At 39.0% G+C, this 12,756-nt stretch overlaps 1 protein-coding gene across 10 annotated transcripts in view; it reads right to left on the reverse strand.

Annotated features, from left to right (window-relative positions):
* Positions 1–12,756, reverse strand: part of fat1a (FAT atypical cadherin 1a) — a 79,420-nt gene that overhangs the window by 35,217 nt on the left and 31,447 nt on the right. For 8 of the 10 annotated variants that reach the window (XR_006377065.1, XR_006377064.1, XM_044188241.1 and 5 more), the window contains exons 4-8: positions 11,201–11,262; positions 5,392–5,721; positions 4,058–4,274; positions 2,750–2,818; positions 2,050–2,189 (exon numbers count right to left, since the gene is read on the reverse strand). Coding sequence is in view for 8 of the 10 variants with exons in the window: in XM_044188241.1 (XP_044044176.1) it covers positions 2,050–2,189; positions 2,750–2,818; positions 4,058–4,274; positions 5,392–5,721; positions 11,201–11,262 (818 nt within the window). In the remaining 2 variants the exon portion in view is untranslated. The remainder of the gene's footprint in view (positions 1–2,049; positions 2,190–2,749; positions 2,819–4,057; positions 4,275–5,391; positions 5,722–11,200; positions 11,263–12,756) is intronic. The other 2 variants (XM_044188266.1, XM_044188284.1) reach the window with 1 other exon arrangement.

Here is a 12,756-nt window from a genome sequence, read left to right on the forward strand (position 1 = left end):
AAGGACGTGCTGCTTCCTTGGATGAGCTGCAAAATGCCGAATGAAGGCGGCGCTTCATCCAAGGCTGAGTGGAGCACAGCAGCCAGATGATGAAAGGCTTTATTCATACAGAGTGACAACAAATAGATTCTTTTCCAGCTACAGTTCTCTGAAGCTCCGCTTTGAGGACAAAGGACAAAACACTTTGAATGCCACCATCCCATATGACCCAAACTATCATGTAAAAACGTTCAAAATCTCATGGACATGGCATGACCATCTGAACAAAAACCAAAGACAACTTGCATGCTTAAAAGCTTTTATCATGGCGGTTCAGCATTGGTATCAGCTGGGGAGCAAGATATATGCAAGCAGGAATAAATCAGCATATCAATATATTAAAATGCAAGTATGCAACTGCTTTGGAAGTTTTTGGAAGAAACTTTTAGTTTAATCTTTCATCAGAATGGCTCACAGATCATAAGGTTTACAGTATCAAATACCTTTTTAATCGTTCTTCTGCATAAAAGTATCTTTTCAGTTGATTTTGCGGTTTCCAGACTGTGGCATGAGCACACTTGTATATGTATGAGTGTAATATTTTTAATTCCATTCAGAAAATACTGAGGTAGTCTGTTCCTCTCAGAGACAAGTAAGAGACGGTTCACAGGTTCAGAGAGACACAGCAGAGGGGTGGAGTGGAGGGGCTCAAGAATGTACACTTTACAAAAAACCTCTGGCTAGACGGCACCATCATCACAGCAGCCCTGTGTCAGGAATGAGACAATGGAAGATTCCTGGAGTTCAACGCTCAACTGAGATGGCAGAGAACAGCGGAGGAGGAACACTGACTACCCATATCATGGTTTGAATGAGTCTTCATTAAGTCTGCCATAAAATATTTGTCTCTTTCTTTCTTTCTTTCTTTCTTTCTTTCTATAAAAGCATAACTGATCATCTCCAACAAGGAAAAGCTAAAGCTACACCAATGGTTATCCATGTTTGTCCTCACCGTCGATCGCTTTCTTGTTTTGACAGTAATCCTTCCTCTGAACGCTGCGTTTCTTTTTTATCTGGAGCTTCGGACACTTTTTTACTTCTTAGGTTTTACTCCTAGTTGCTATAGTCTGCTCCTTTGCTATGGCTGTTCCAGAGCCATGTAGAGAGAGAGTTGCGTCATCTCTGTTCAATTTCAATTCATGTTGCTTTACTGGCAAGACTGCATACAATACAACGTTGCCAAAGCATATTAACAAACTATACAATCATAACAAACAAAATAAACAATGCTCAATAATAAAAATTCTCTCCAATGGACTTTTTTTTTTTTTACAGCAATGGCGGATCGTGGAGCAAGAAATAGTCCCACACATGACCCTTGTAAATACACAACTTGTCATTTTTACACTTTGGTTTTTGTAAAGATTAGAGAAACAAAATATAATGTGTTAATTTGTGAGCTTTAGAGGTGCTCGTAGGCAGATTTTGTTACCTTCGGACAGTCCTAGGCATGCCCCTCTTTCCAGCCTTTATGCTAAGCTAAACTAACCAGCTGCTGGTTGTACACCAGCCTTATATTGAAAAGATATGGAAGTGGTATCAATCTTCTCATCTAAATCACACCAAGAAAGCGAATAAGCATATTTCCCAAAATGTCAAACAATTTTTTTTTTTAATCAAAAGATCTCTCACTATCTGGTGAGCTGATAACAGAAAATGCAAAAGCAAATCTAGTGGTAAAACACAATTCAACCACACCCCACAGGCAGCACCAGGCAACATAAGAAGATCTCTTAAGATCTCTCTCAGCACAGCCTTACCATATCATATCCCATATTTTTTGTATTATCTGTTAGAAGTCATGTCATGTAGGGATGTAATGTCATTTTCACAGGCCAACTGAGAGCAATGATAGCATCACAACATAAACATATCCCAACAAACAGGACAGTGTGGCCACTGCTTCACTTATTACTCGTCCCTTTCCTCCCGCTATTTCTCACATGAGGAAAACAGAACCATGACAACTGCCTCATCAGCTTCCAACCCTTTCATTAGTGTTTCAATTACCTGGGTGCTGACAGTTCGTGTCCCATCTGTGGCTTCCACCGTCAGGTTGTAATTTGATTTCTGCTCCGTGTCCAGGGGCCGTGCTACAATCAAGGTTCCACTGGCCTTTCCCACGTCAAAGCGGCTGTCATAATTACCACCTGTGGAATTATTATTTTTTGTACAAACAAGTAAGGACAAAAGATTAGTGACAAATCATCGCTTAGTTGTCTGCATGTAGCAAGGTTACACAAACACTAAATGGAGGTGCTGAGATGGACATACAAACATCAATTTTCTGCTGTGCTGATGTTGAAGATAATAATGAATGGATACACTATTGTTGATGCTGATATCAGTATAGATTTGTTGTTTATCTAAACATTAACACCATCACAGAATGGGTACATAAATGCAAAGTGATGAATATAAAACACATCCTTTTAGCATCCTTTTAACTAGCATATAAAAGGATGCTAAACTCTCAAGGATATACAACAGTGGATATAAAATGGACCTCTAATTCACACAAGCTAAGGAGAGGAGGTTTTCCTGGTTCTATTGAGACTCTTAATCAGGTCACAGGTTTAAGGGAAAAATGTGGCACAACATCAACCCAGTGGCACAACACAATTCAACCACAGCCAACAGGCAGCACCAACACACATTGTAGGATGATCTCTTAATACAGCACAGCCTATTAGGAGATCCCAGCAGCTACCTTCTGCTGTACAGTTGTGGTCACAAGCCATCTGAAGGATGTAAAACATCTCAGTATCCTCTATGCCGTCTTGCAAAAATCCAACCAAACAGAACATTCCAGAGAAAAGAGGAAAGCAGTAACAGAGCACAGAAAGAGAGAACAGAAGAAAAGAGACGTGTCAGTCAGACATTGATTAGAGGGAGGACAGGCTGGGAGGAAGGAAGGAGAAGAGGCGAGCATTCTTGAAAGCAGTCAATTTAAGTCTTCTCATGCATGCAGTGCCTATCATAAGTTAAAAAACACATTAAAGAAAGGATGAATTAAGTTTTAAAACTTCAAAACGGAGTTGCCAATTAAAATTGTAAGGAAATATACGGCATCTAAAGTTGGCTCACACGGGAAAACTAAGAAAAGTATTAATACTTATTGTTTGTGACCTATTAAGTCATGATAAAATTCTATTATCTAAACTGTTCTGCAAAGGCAGAGAGCAGTAATACAGTGAAATTGAGAAAAAATTGTTCAAAGTTTCAAAGCTGGCGAGCAAACTGCAATTGGAACTGGCCATGCTTCAATTTTAAGCATGTTTAGATTGATTAAGAACCGACATACAGTAACTGCCATAAAACCTACATAACACCTAAAAATGCAGATACTGCATTTAGCCTTTGGACAATCTTCAGGGGAAAATACAGTATCTACAAACAAACTGTTCTTTCACCTTTTTTGTCTATTTTTAAGAAAATAAACCTGATTACAATACATAATTATAGTAAGTAAAATATTATTTATATTAAGTAAATTTAATTTTAGCTTTAGTTAAGGCTAGCCATGGCTGTCTTCCCTGCTAGCTTACACTTGATATATCTCTCCTGCTTTTAGCTGTCTAGCTGTCTTTATGACAATTGCATATGCTCTTTTCACAAAAATTATACATTTCTATGGCATAATTGTTTTTTATATTGGTAAAACAAATGCCAAAAAGTCAATTTTGACCAAATATGTAGTTACTGCATTTTGGCTTTGTAAGGCAGCTAACATGGCTGCCAGACAACTTGAGAATGCCAGCTGAAAATGGCTGTTCAAATTTGACTCCTCACTGCCATGCAGTCTAATATGACAAACAACTTAAACTCTAAAAATATTATTAAACATTATTGTCTTCAAAATATTGTTTTTTTTTAGGTATTTTTCCATATTTCCCAACAATATCACACACAAACACTACGTTAGTCCTGAAGTGTAACATTTTTTCTACCTACGAAGCATTTCTACTGTATGCATGCACACACACAACGACAGAAACGCATGTGAAGGAGGCAATACCTGTGATTTCAAACCACACGGGAACATCAGAGGATTCTGTGGCGATGACGCCCACCATGTGCGCTACAGGATCGCTTTCCATTACAGAAAAGGTAAAGGGGGACTCCTCAAAAAGAAGGGGTGCTGCATCGGCCAACAATTTTGGTTTGGGAATCCACTCGATATGCAGACGACAAGTGGAGGATTTCTGAGGACGTCCATTGTCGACGGCTTTAATCTGAGAGAGAGGCAGAGAATGAAAGACTATGTTACGCAGTGTTATGCAACATTTTGTTGCAAATGAGTTTCTGTACAGCTCTCTGGTGGATCCTCCGCCTGAAACTCTTCAGAAGTATATACAGGAAAGATTGGTTATGTAGCTTGCTAGTAAATGCTTACAGATGAAATACACCAATAAACCATATTAAATTGTATACACAGTGCAAACATACTGTAAGTAGAACCACTCATTTATGGTGCAAATCCACAGAATGGTTGTGATTAAATCGCAGTCGCACACTGAGCAGTCCACATGGCAAGAGAACCTCGTATTCTGAATAACAAAACACCTTTTGTGTGGTATTCTTTTGTGATTCAACCTTTTGTGGGGGCTTCAATTACTGTAAACTGTGGTGAGCAGTGTCTTCGTACAGCAGGAAACAGCTTTGGATGGGTGGCAACATAAAATCTGGGTGAAAATCAGTTTAAACCAAAAGATGAGTGTTAAGTATCACCACAGCATTTTTCACAGCCAACTGTGATGACTAAACTAGAGGTCAATTCTTGGAGGATTGACAGATAACATTCATTTTCACACATATAACACATTTATTTCCCAATCATTCTAAGATACTCTTTAAAAAACAGCTGCCATGATGAGTAGAAAATTATTTTGTTGGTTGCTGTACACTGTAACGGCTAAAAAGAAGTGTCACATCGCTGATTGACAAATTTGGCTCTTGATGACCAAGGCACCACAGTAATAGAACCATGGTAATAAAACAAGCATACTCTACATCCTTGTAAGAATTAGATCCTAATTATATTTTGTGGGCTGGTGTTTGGAACATGCTCCCAAAATTTTTAAGTAGATGCTTTGGTGGTTTGCTTTTGATGGTAATTTTCTTCTACATCAACATGATGTGAGTGGACCAATTAGCTTTTGGTCTCTTTTATATAGACTTTTTTAACTGGATTGTTAAACACAAAAACTGAAAAGGAGGAGGGCAAACTTGAGAAGAAGAGGAGAATACAACAGTAAAACAATAAACAAGCATCTGTTGTAAAAAATGTACTGCTCACTGAGAGACTATCAGGCTGTGGACAGGATGAAGCCCTAGAATTAGATTACTCACTGTAAGAATGTCGTATTCTCCAGCAGAAGAGAACTTCTTGGAAGACACCAGGCCGGTCTTGGGCTCGATAAAGAACTTTCCGTTTTCATCTCCCTCCTCGATGCTGTAAGAGATCTCGGCATTAGGTCCTTCATCACGGTCTGATGCAATGACCCGATACACCGGGTCTCTCTTCATGGCTCTCTCCTTCTCCAGCCTCTCCCGCTCCGGAAGCTTTATCTTGTAGATCTTCTCCAAGAACAACGGCCTGTTGTCATTCTCGTCGAGGACTCGGACGATGACGCGGACAGTGGTGGATTTGGCAGGAACGCCGTGGTCAGTGACTGTGATCTGAGGAAAGGAATAAAAACTTCAGACCAAGAAGTACGTAAACTCAAAGGTTTGAGGCTTAACACAAGGAAGCAAATATCATCTGATGTAGTGAACTTTTAAATCACATTTAATATCTCTTATCTCTTCAAGTCAAACGGCCCCTATTGTTTTCTTTTCCAATCAAACATTAAATTCAGTAAAAAACTGAATACCTTCAACAGTTACAATGTTAGAGTTTTGGAACAGGAGGCAGTAAATTATTTAGAAAAGGTTTATAATTGCAGCAATATCATTGAACATTATGTAGAACTATCATGAGAATTTGTAGACATCAATACAGTTATGTTTCATCATTCCAAAGCCTAGAATTAGCTTAATCAAAGATGAGAAAGGGAAGTGTGCTTTTTCCCTTCATCATGCTTTTATTCCACTTGTTTCTCAGCAACTTAACTAGCAGCTAAAATGAAAGGTAATTCCCTCTGAGATTTGCTGTCAGGGGGTCTTTTCGAATACATGTCCTTCACTTAAAAAAACAAATACACATCAGTTATAGGCTGTTATACATCATCTATTGCTGGAGACAAGATGATTTCTTTATTTGTTTAGCTGATAATCTAATCTACAGTATAATGAATGAATTCAGTCAAACATTTAGTCAAAGTACTCCATAGAGCATGCTTCTTTCCTGACAAAAAAAATGGTGGCTTTTTCAGAACTACTACTACGAATACAGATGTTGTAAGGCAAAATTCTCCAGCAGAAAAATACAAGACTAAATAGCATTTTCATCCCAGCTAGAGATAGTGCAGGACTTTAATAGCAGCAATTTTGGTCCCTTCAAACCACTTTTGTCTGGTTGGATGTAAGGAGCAGCATGACAGGCTTTCAGACTCTTGCGCCCATATTCTAGTCTAATAATAAGCATTTAATAATCTAATTTTATGGATAAAGGTGCACTGCCACAAGCATCCAAATCTGGTGATTTGGGTGCATTTTGTGGCAAAATAACAAATTTAGGGAGTATATCTTTCAATATCAGCTCTTATACATGTGGTAATGTAATTAACAGATCACTTTAGAAATGAAATACGGTAAAATAGCTAATTTGACTTAGCAGGAGAGACTTTTTTCTTTTTTTTTAAGATTACACTGTTACTCCTGATGAGTTACTAGCTAAGGTTGGTGTATTTTGGTAAACATGACTTTTTTTCATCTGGAGGCTGCTGTAGTGAACTAAAAACGTTCCTAATCTGAAATAACGTTTAATATGTTTGCCTGTGATCAAAAGAGCAGTAGCTTGTATGGCTGTACACGAACAACCCACCAGAACTAATTATTTTTAATTAGCTGCACCTCTTCATTCTGATAGCACCAGCTGCACTGACTACTGCTGTGTGACAAACTTGCAAACAAAGATTTTGCACTGCTAATAAACATTAAGACTTGCTGCCCTCCACTAAAGGCTGGAGGCTTTTTAAACCCCATAAGTACTCAGTATAAAAGACAGTGTCGCACAACTGAATCATTAATGGGGCCTTAATTTAAGTCATGACATCAAGGGTTACTGGTGGCATGCTAACGCTTTGTAATTCGTACCATGATTTAACACTCCAATGTGCCCTCGGACATGTGAGTGCACCGTTTGAGGAGTTTAATCAAAAGCAAAGAGCCACAGGCTGACCTAAACAAACACAATTTTCATCAAGTCCCAGAAAAATAGGCTCATGGGTTGTGTGTCTGAGCACTGGCAGAGATGTGAGCATTTCTAGATTCAAGCTGCAAAATACTGTAGAAGGGCAGAACAAATGTCACAGTCATTTAAAACCATCTGCTAAGTGCTTCACTAAAAACAGTCAGGAGTCCAGGGCCAGGCACACACCATTTGGTACTATAGTTTCAATTACTAAAATAATGTGTTTTTGTTTTTCTCGCAGTGTCTGCAGCTGTCCATGCTATTCACATGAGCAGAATTCATTAAATGGGAAGACAAGAAACCTGTGTGTGAATGTCTCTCTAAGTGAGGATATGTTGATGCTGTGTAATGCTGTGCTATGAAAATTTCCATTATGATCACATGAGCTTTTTGGCCACATATATGTAGGTATAGTGCCTGATATCCATGATTATATAAAATACTTTGAAAAGGCACTCTGTTTATGAACGGATACATAAAGTATTGAAATGAAATGTCCCAGCACGGTACCTCAACAAAACTGCTGTGTGTGTAACTGTGTGCATGTACACTATATCTACACAGCTATCCATCACCACATGCCTTTCTTTGGAACATTTTCACCAAAAGCCTTTGTTTGATAATTAGACAAACCACACAAAAGACAGAGAAGTTACACCAGAGGGAGTGTGTCTCATTGCATCAGTATAGCACTGCTGTGAAGTGAAGTGAATTGAGCAAATCCATTATGTTCTGATTATCTATTGCAAAACTTTCAGTTTTATCTGACCGACCATATGTAAGTAATGTTGTTGTAATGCATTCAATGTTAATTAAAATAACCTGGGAATTGGGAAAAACTGTGAAGGATTTTGAAAGTTAGTTACTATAAAAATGGATATTGTGCTTGGTTATAATATTAACTGAAGAATATTATATGGAGAATGAAATGAAGCTGAAGTTCCACAGCAGTTATTTACATGGTGTCCTGTTTACATAAAGCAGCTTGTTCTTTTTTTATTATCAAACATCCATTGCGGAGGAGATACTAATGCTTGCTGTAATAACTGTTTTACATAGAGAAAAAAACTACATGTCATTGTTACAAGATTGCTATTCCTAGGGTGTTTCCACTGCAGGAACTTTCCCAGGGGACCAAGAACCTTTTGAGGATTCATTTTGGTGAGGAGTTTAATCAAAAGTGTTTTGAACAGACGAAACTGACTAAATTTTGTTCCTGCAAAAAGGCTCTACTCCAGGGGTAGTACTTCCCAATGGAACAGGAACCTAGGGCAGAATTTGCATGGCAACACACACGCAACAGTAAATATAAAGAACAACAAGATGACTCTGTGTTATATTCTCACATAGGAAAATTGCATTTCAAATGCTGCCATTGTTTTTTAATCCGTCAGTGGTCTAATCCTCACGGTTTATCATAGCTGTCACTTTATATAGTATATATAGTGTGTGTGCCTTGGTCATATGTGAGGATTTGCTGGTTTTCTCTGTTTTATATAATTGTAAACTGTCACTAAACATGTCTAAACACGGCACACAGGGTAACTTATGATGCATGTTTTGTTTTGTTTTTACAGTTTTTGACATTTTATAGATGAAATGATTAATCAGAAACAAACAGACTGAGTAGGATCTAATATCCTAGTCAAATAGGCCAGACTAACAACCTGTCCAGGGTTACCCTGCTTCTTGCCAACTGCATGCTGGGATAGGTTCCAGACAACAGATGTGCCTAGCCCATTCACCTCTGCTTTTCCATTATAATGTTCTCTCTACAGTCCCAGGCCTGAATCCTAAGCATGTCCTGGCATGTCCCACTTTTGCTATTTACCCACCCCCCTCCTTCCTGGGACGGAGGCCTCTCATCCTGCCGCTAGAGCCCACACTCAGACCATCAGGAGCAGCTTTGCTTGTTCTCAAATTCCCCCACTGCCTTTCTGCCTTTATCTCTCTCTCTCTTTCACACACAGGCAAACGACTATCACCTACCAACCCCCCATCCATCTCATCATAAAAGCTGAAGGACCCCTGTGCTCCCTCCACCTCCTCTTGGCATTTGGTGCAAACAATGCTGACACAGCCCCCACCCTAATTGCTCCACATGTTCCACATGGCCCCACATGTTTCGTTTCTTCTCCTACAACAAGCTTGTCCAAAAACTTTAACACTAGCTAGGACTTCAATTTGATTTGCTCTGCCAGCACCCAGTTCACATACAAAGGCATGTGCACACACATGTATTCTTCTGAGTCATGACAAACCCTCGATTAGCTGCTCTGAGAATATACTTAGTGTGTGTGTGTGTGTGTGTGTGTGTGTGTGTGTGTGTGTGTGTGTGTGTGTGTAGGGGGGAGGGGGGCAAATTGTAGGTGTTGCTGTGCTGCTCCATGAATGTTTAGCCCAATAAAGAGCTTCCTGCTGGATTCCCAATAACCAGTGACCAACACACACAAACTTCTTAAGTTGCCATGGTTACACAGCTCTTCCCAGGCTATGTTCACATATCCACTTTCTACCTATTTAGGTCAAAAGTTACTTGCTTTAAATTATCCCTCTTTTAAACTTTTAATTAGTTATTTTTCCTGAAAAACGTTGGTTCTTTGTGCACTGGAATCACACTATCTGGTATTATTGCAAGCTTTAGTAATAAACATTACAAAGAAAAGCAAGAATATTAGCATGAAGAGAATAGGCGTGTTGAATTTGGCGCAACATTAAAGTCTACCAGAGTTTGAGCTGAGTGTTTTATGTGGTTATTATATGTTTGTCTGGAGGCATTTTGTCAAATGAGACAAATGAACTACATTCGTGAACTAAGCTTAGGCGGGAATATGCTTCTTTTTTTACAGACACAAAGAATTTGAATTAGACAACAATTCGAACCTAGCAATTCAACAGCTTTCAACCACATGTTGGAAGTAGCAATTCTACGTCTACAGCGCTAGATGGAAGAGCTTTGGGTTTGCATAGGAACCTTGTTCTGATCTTGATACCCAATACTCTTCCCAAATTCAGCAGGTATAGTATAAATGATTCAATTTTATTGTTTTATTTTCTACCAACCTTCAATTTCCATCAGCTAAACGTTTCCCTATAGGAATACAGTTTTCCCTTATTCTCCACTTTCATCCCTATCATTTACTCTCAGTCCTGTAATGAAATTAGTGCAGACCAGATGCACCAGCATTAACTGTCACCCAGTGATCACTGAATTGTGTAACTTCTGACAATAATTAAAAGGCGTCCAGTCTGCTCCCTGTCAGCACCGGAAACACAATTAAAACCACTATTATCAACCTCGGTTCTGTGGCGAGAAAGAGGGAGGGAAGCATCGAGAGAGAACAGAGCACCAGCTCAATTAAAACCCACAAGTTTAGACATTGGCCTGTTGGTTTGACAACAGTTTCCTGTCCCAACTTGCTCCATCCACGAGACAGAACAGTGGGAAAGAACAAAGGGACAGTCATCAGGATCTCCCACACCCCTCCCACCTCTCCCCCCTACCCCAGCCGGAAATTATTATTATATCCTTATTATTAAGGAGAAATTATACCACAAGGACCCTTCTTGCATATACAAGAAGACTTGTATTGAAGATTTTTTTGGGAACATGTGGCGCTCAGCCAAAGTTGGTTGGAAATGCCAAACCTCAGAGACAGAAAATCACTTTTTTTTTTAAACTGTAGAAGTGTACATGTTGACCTTGAAGGTTTCTGATTATCATCTCACTAATTAATTTCCCCATGAATAAGAGAGGCTGACACTTTTACTTGAGTTTAAAATTTGCCAAAATAAAGTGCTTACCTCAAGAATGTGCTCATCTTGTTGCTCCCTGTCCAGTTTTCTTGAAGTAGTTGTAACCAGACCTGTTAGAGACAATCAATGATAAAAATATTGATTATACAGATATAGAATTAATTATATAAAGCAACGACTATGTGAATCAATTTATATTGCTCTATTTTATATAATCTTTTCATAATTATGCAATAATACAATCACAAACTAAATATCACTGAAAATGCTGGACTGGAGGATGACAAATAAATGGGCAGGGTTGATATATCAGCTGATATTAGCTTATTGCAGATGTATCAGTATCAGTGTGTCTGTCGGCCAATAAGGAACAAGAAATTTCCAAAAGCACAAATCTTTCATAACCAAATTTTAGGGATCCTTGTCAGAAATGTTTGTTTATGTTTTGTGTTTATGGGGGAAAAAACTCTTTAAATTAAAAACAGAGAGCCAAAGAGACACTTTGAGAAAACACTGGGGCAGTGCGAAGGAAAGAAACAATATTTGATTAATAAAACTCTAAAAAACCAATCATCCCAGTCACTGTTGGGTGACATAATCGGAACCCTGCTGGTTATCTCATCAGTCAGCCATGAGTTACGAGTTTGCATCTAGAGGAGTGCTCTCCCTGTAGGTCTTCCCTGTTTTTGGTCAAACCAGTTGCCCAACAGCCTACCACACTGCCTTACATATGTGAAATATCACAAAGGGATGTAAATAGTGCCCAAACAGCAGCAAAGCCTTGACACCCTGCTTTTAATTCTTCCACAAGCTGAATAAATAGACAACCAGTCAGACATCTCCCGCAGTCCTCCTGAGCACTTTTTGAAACAGAGAAAAGGAAACTTCAGAAAAAATCCTGCAGCTAGTTGAAGTGTTTCAAGGGTCTTTTTGAGCACTATTGTTCATTTTAAGTAGGAGGATTGATGCCGTGTGACATCAATCACACAGTGGAGACTTTGTTAAGCCAGGCTTTGACAAAAGTAAAAATAAAACAAGCTCGGGTCTCGAGTTTCTTGCTAATCCAATTTTGAATCAAATTCACAAACGAGAACAAAAGGGGGGAAGGATATTGCTACATGGCTACGTTATAAGCAGCATTCTATTCTCACTACCACTGTAATTGCAACTTTGGAGAGACACTGAGTGTAGAGTAGACATGCCAACTTCAACCGCACCAGAGCTGTCTGCTTGCCACACTGCGCCTGATTAGCATAAAGCAAAGGATTTCCGAAACCCAAACCCATCAATGGCCCATATGCCTGCAACGAGAATAGCAGGCCACAACTTACAGGTCCTGAAATAGCCCTCCCTCTGCACTGCAATTGAGGTATATGAGCGAGGCGCTTTTGCTCCCCTTTTTTTATCCTCTCCTTCTTAGGCTTAATTTAATCTTCACAGTGAGCTGCAAAGATACAGGTCTACTGATATTCGGTTAGAAAAAAATAGAGCACCAAACATTTCCTGTAGGTGCAACCTATTTTTTTGCTCCGCTTAGCCAACAACATTTTGACAACCAACACATTTTTTTACATTATGATAAAATAGCACCCACTGCAGGTGCA

The sequence above is a fragment of the Siniperca chuatsi genome, linkage group LG3, assembly GCF_020085105.1.
Source record: "Siniperca chuatsi isolate FFG_IHB_CAS linkage group LG3, ASM2008510v1, whole genome shotgun sequence".
In the NCBI taxonomy this organism is placed as follows: domain Eukaryota; kingdom Metazoa; phylum Chordata; class Actinopteri; order Centrarchiformes; family Sinipercidae; genus Siniperca; species Siniperca chuatsi.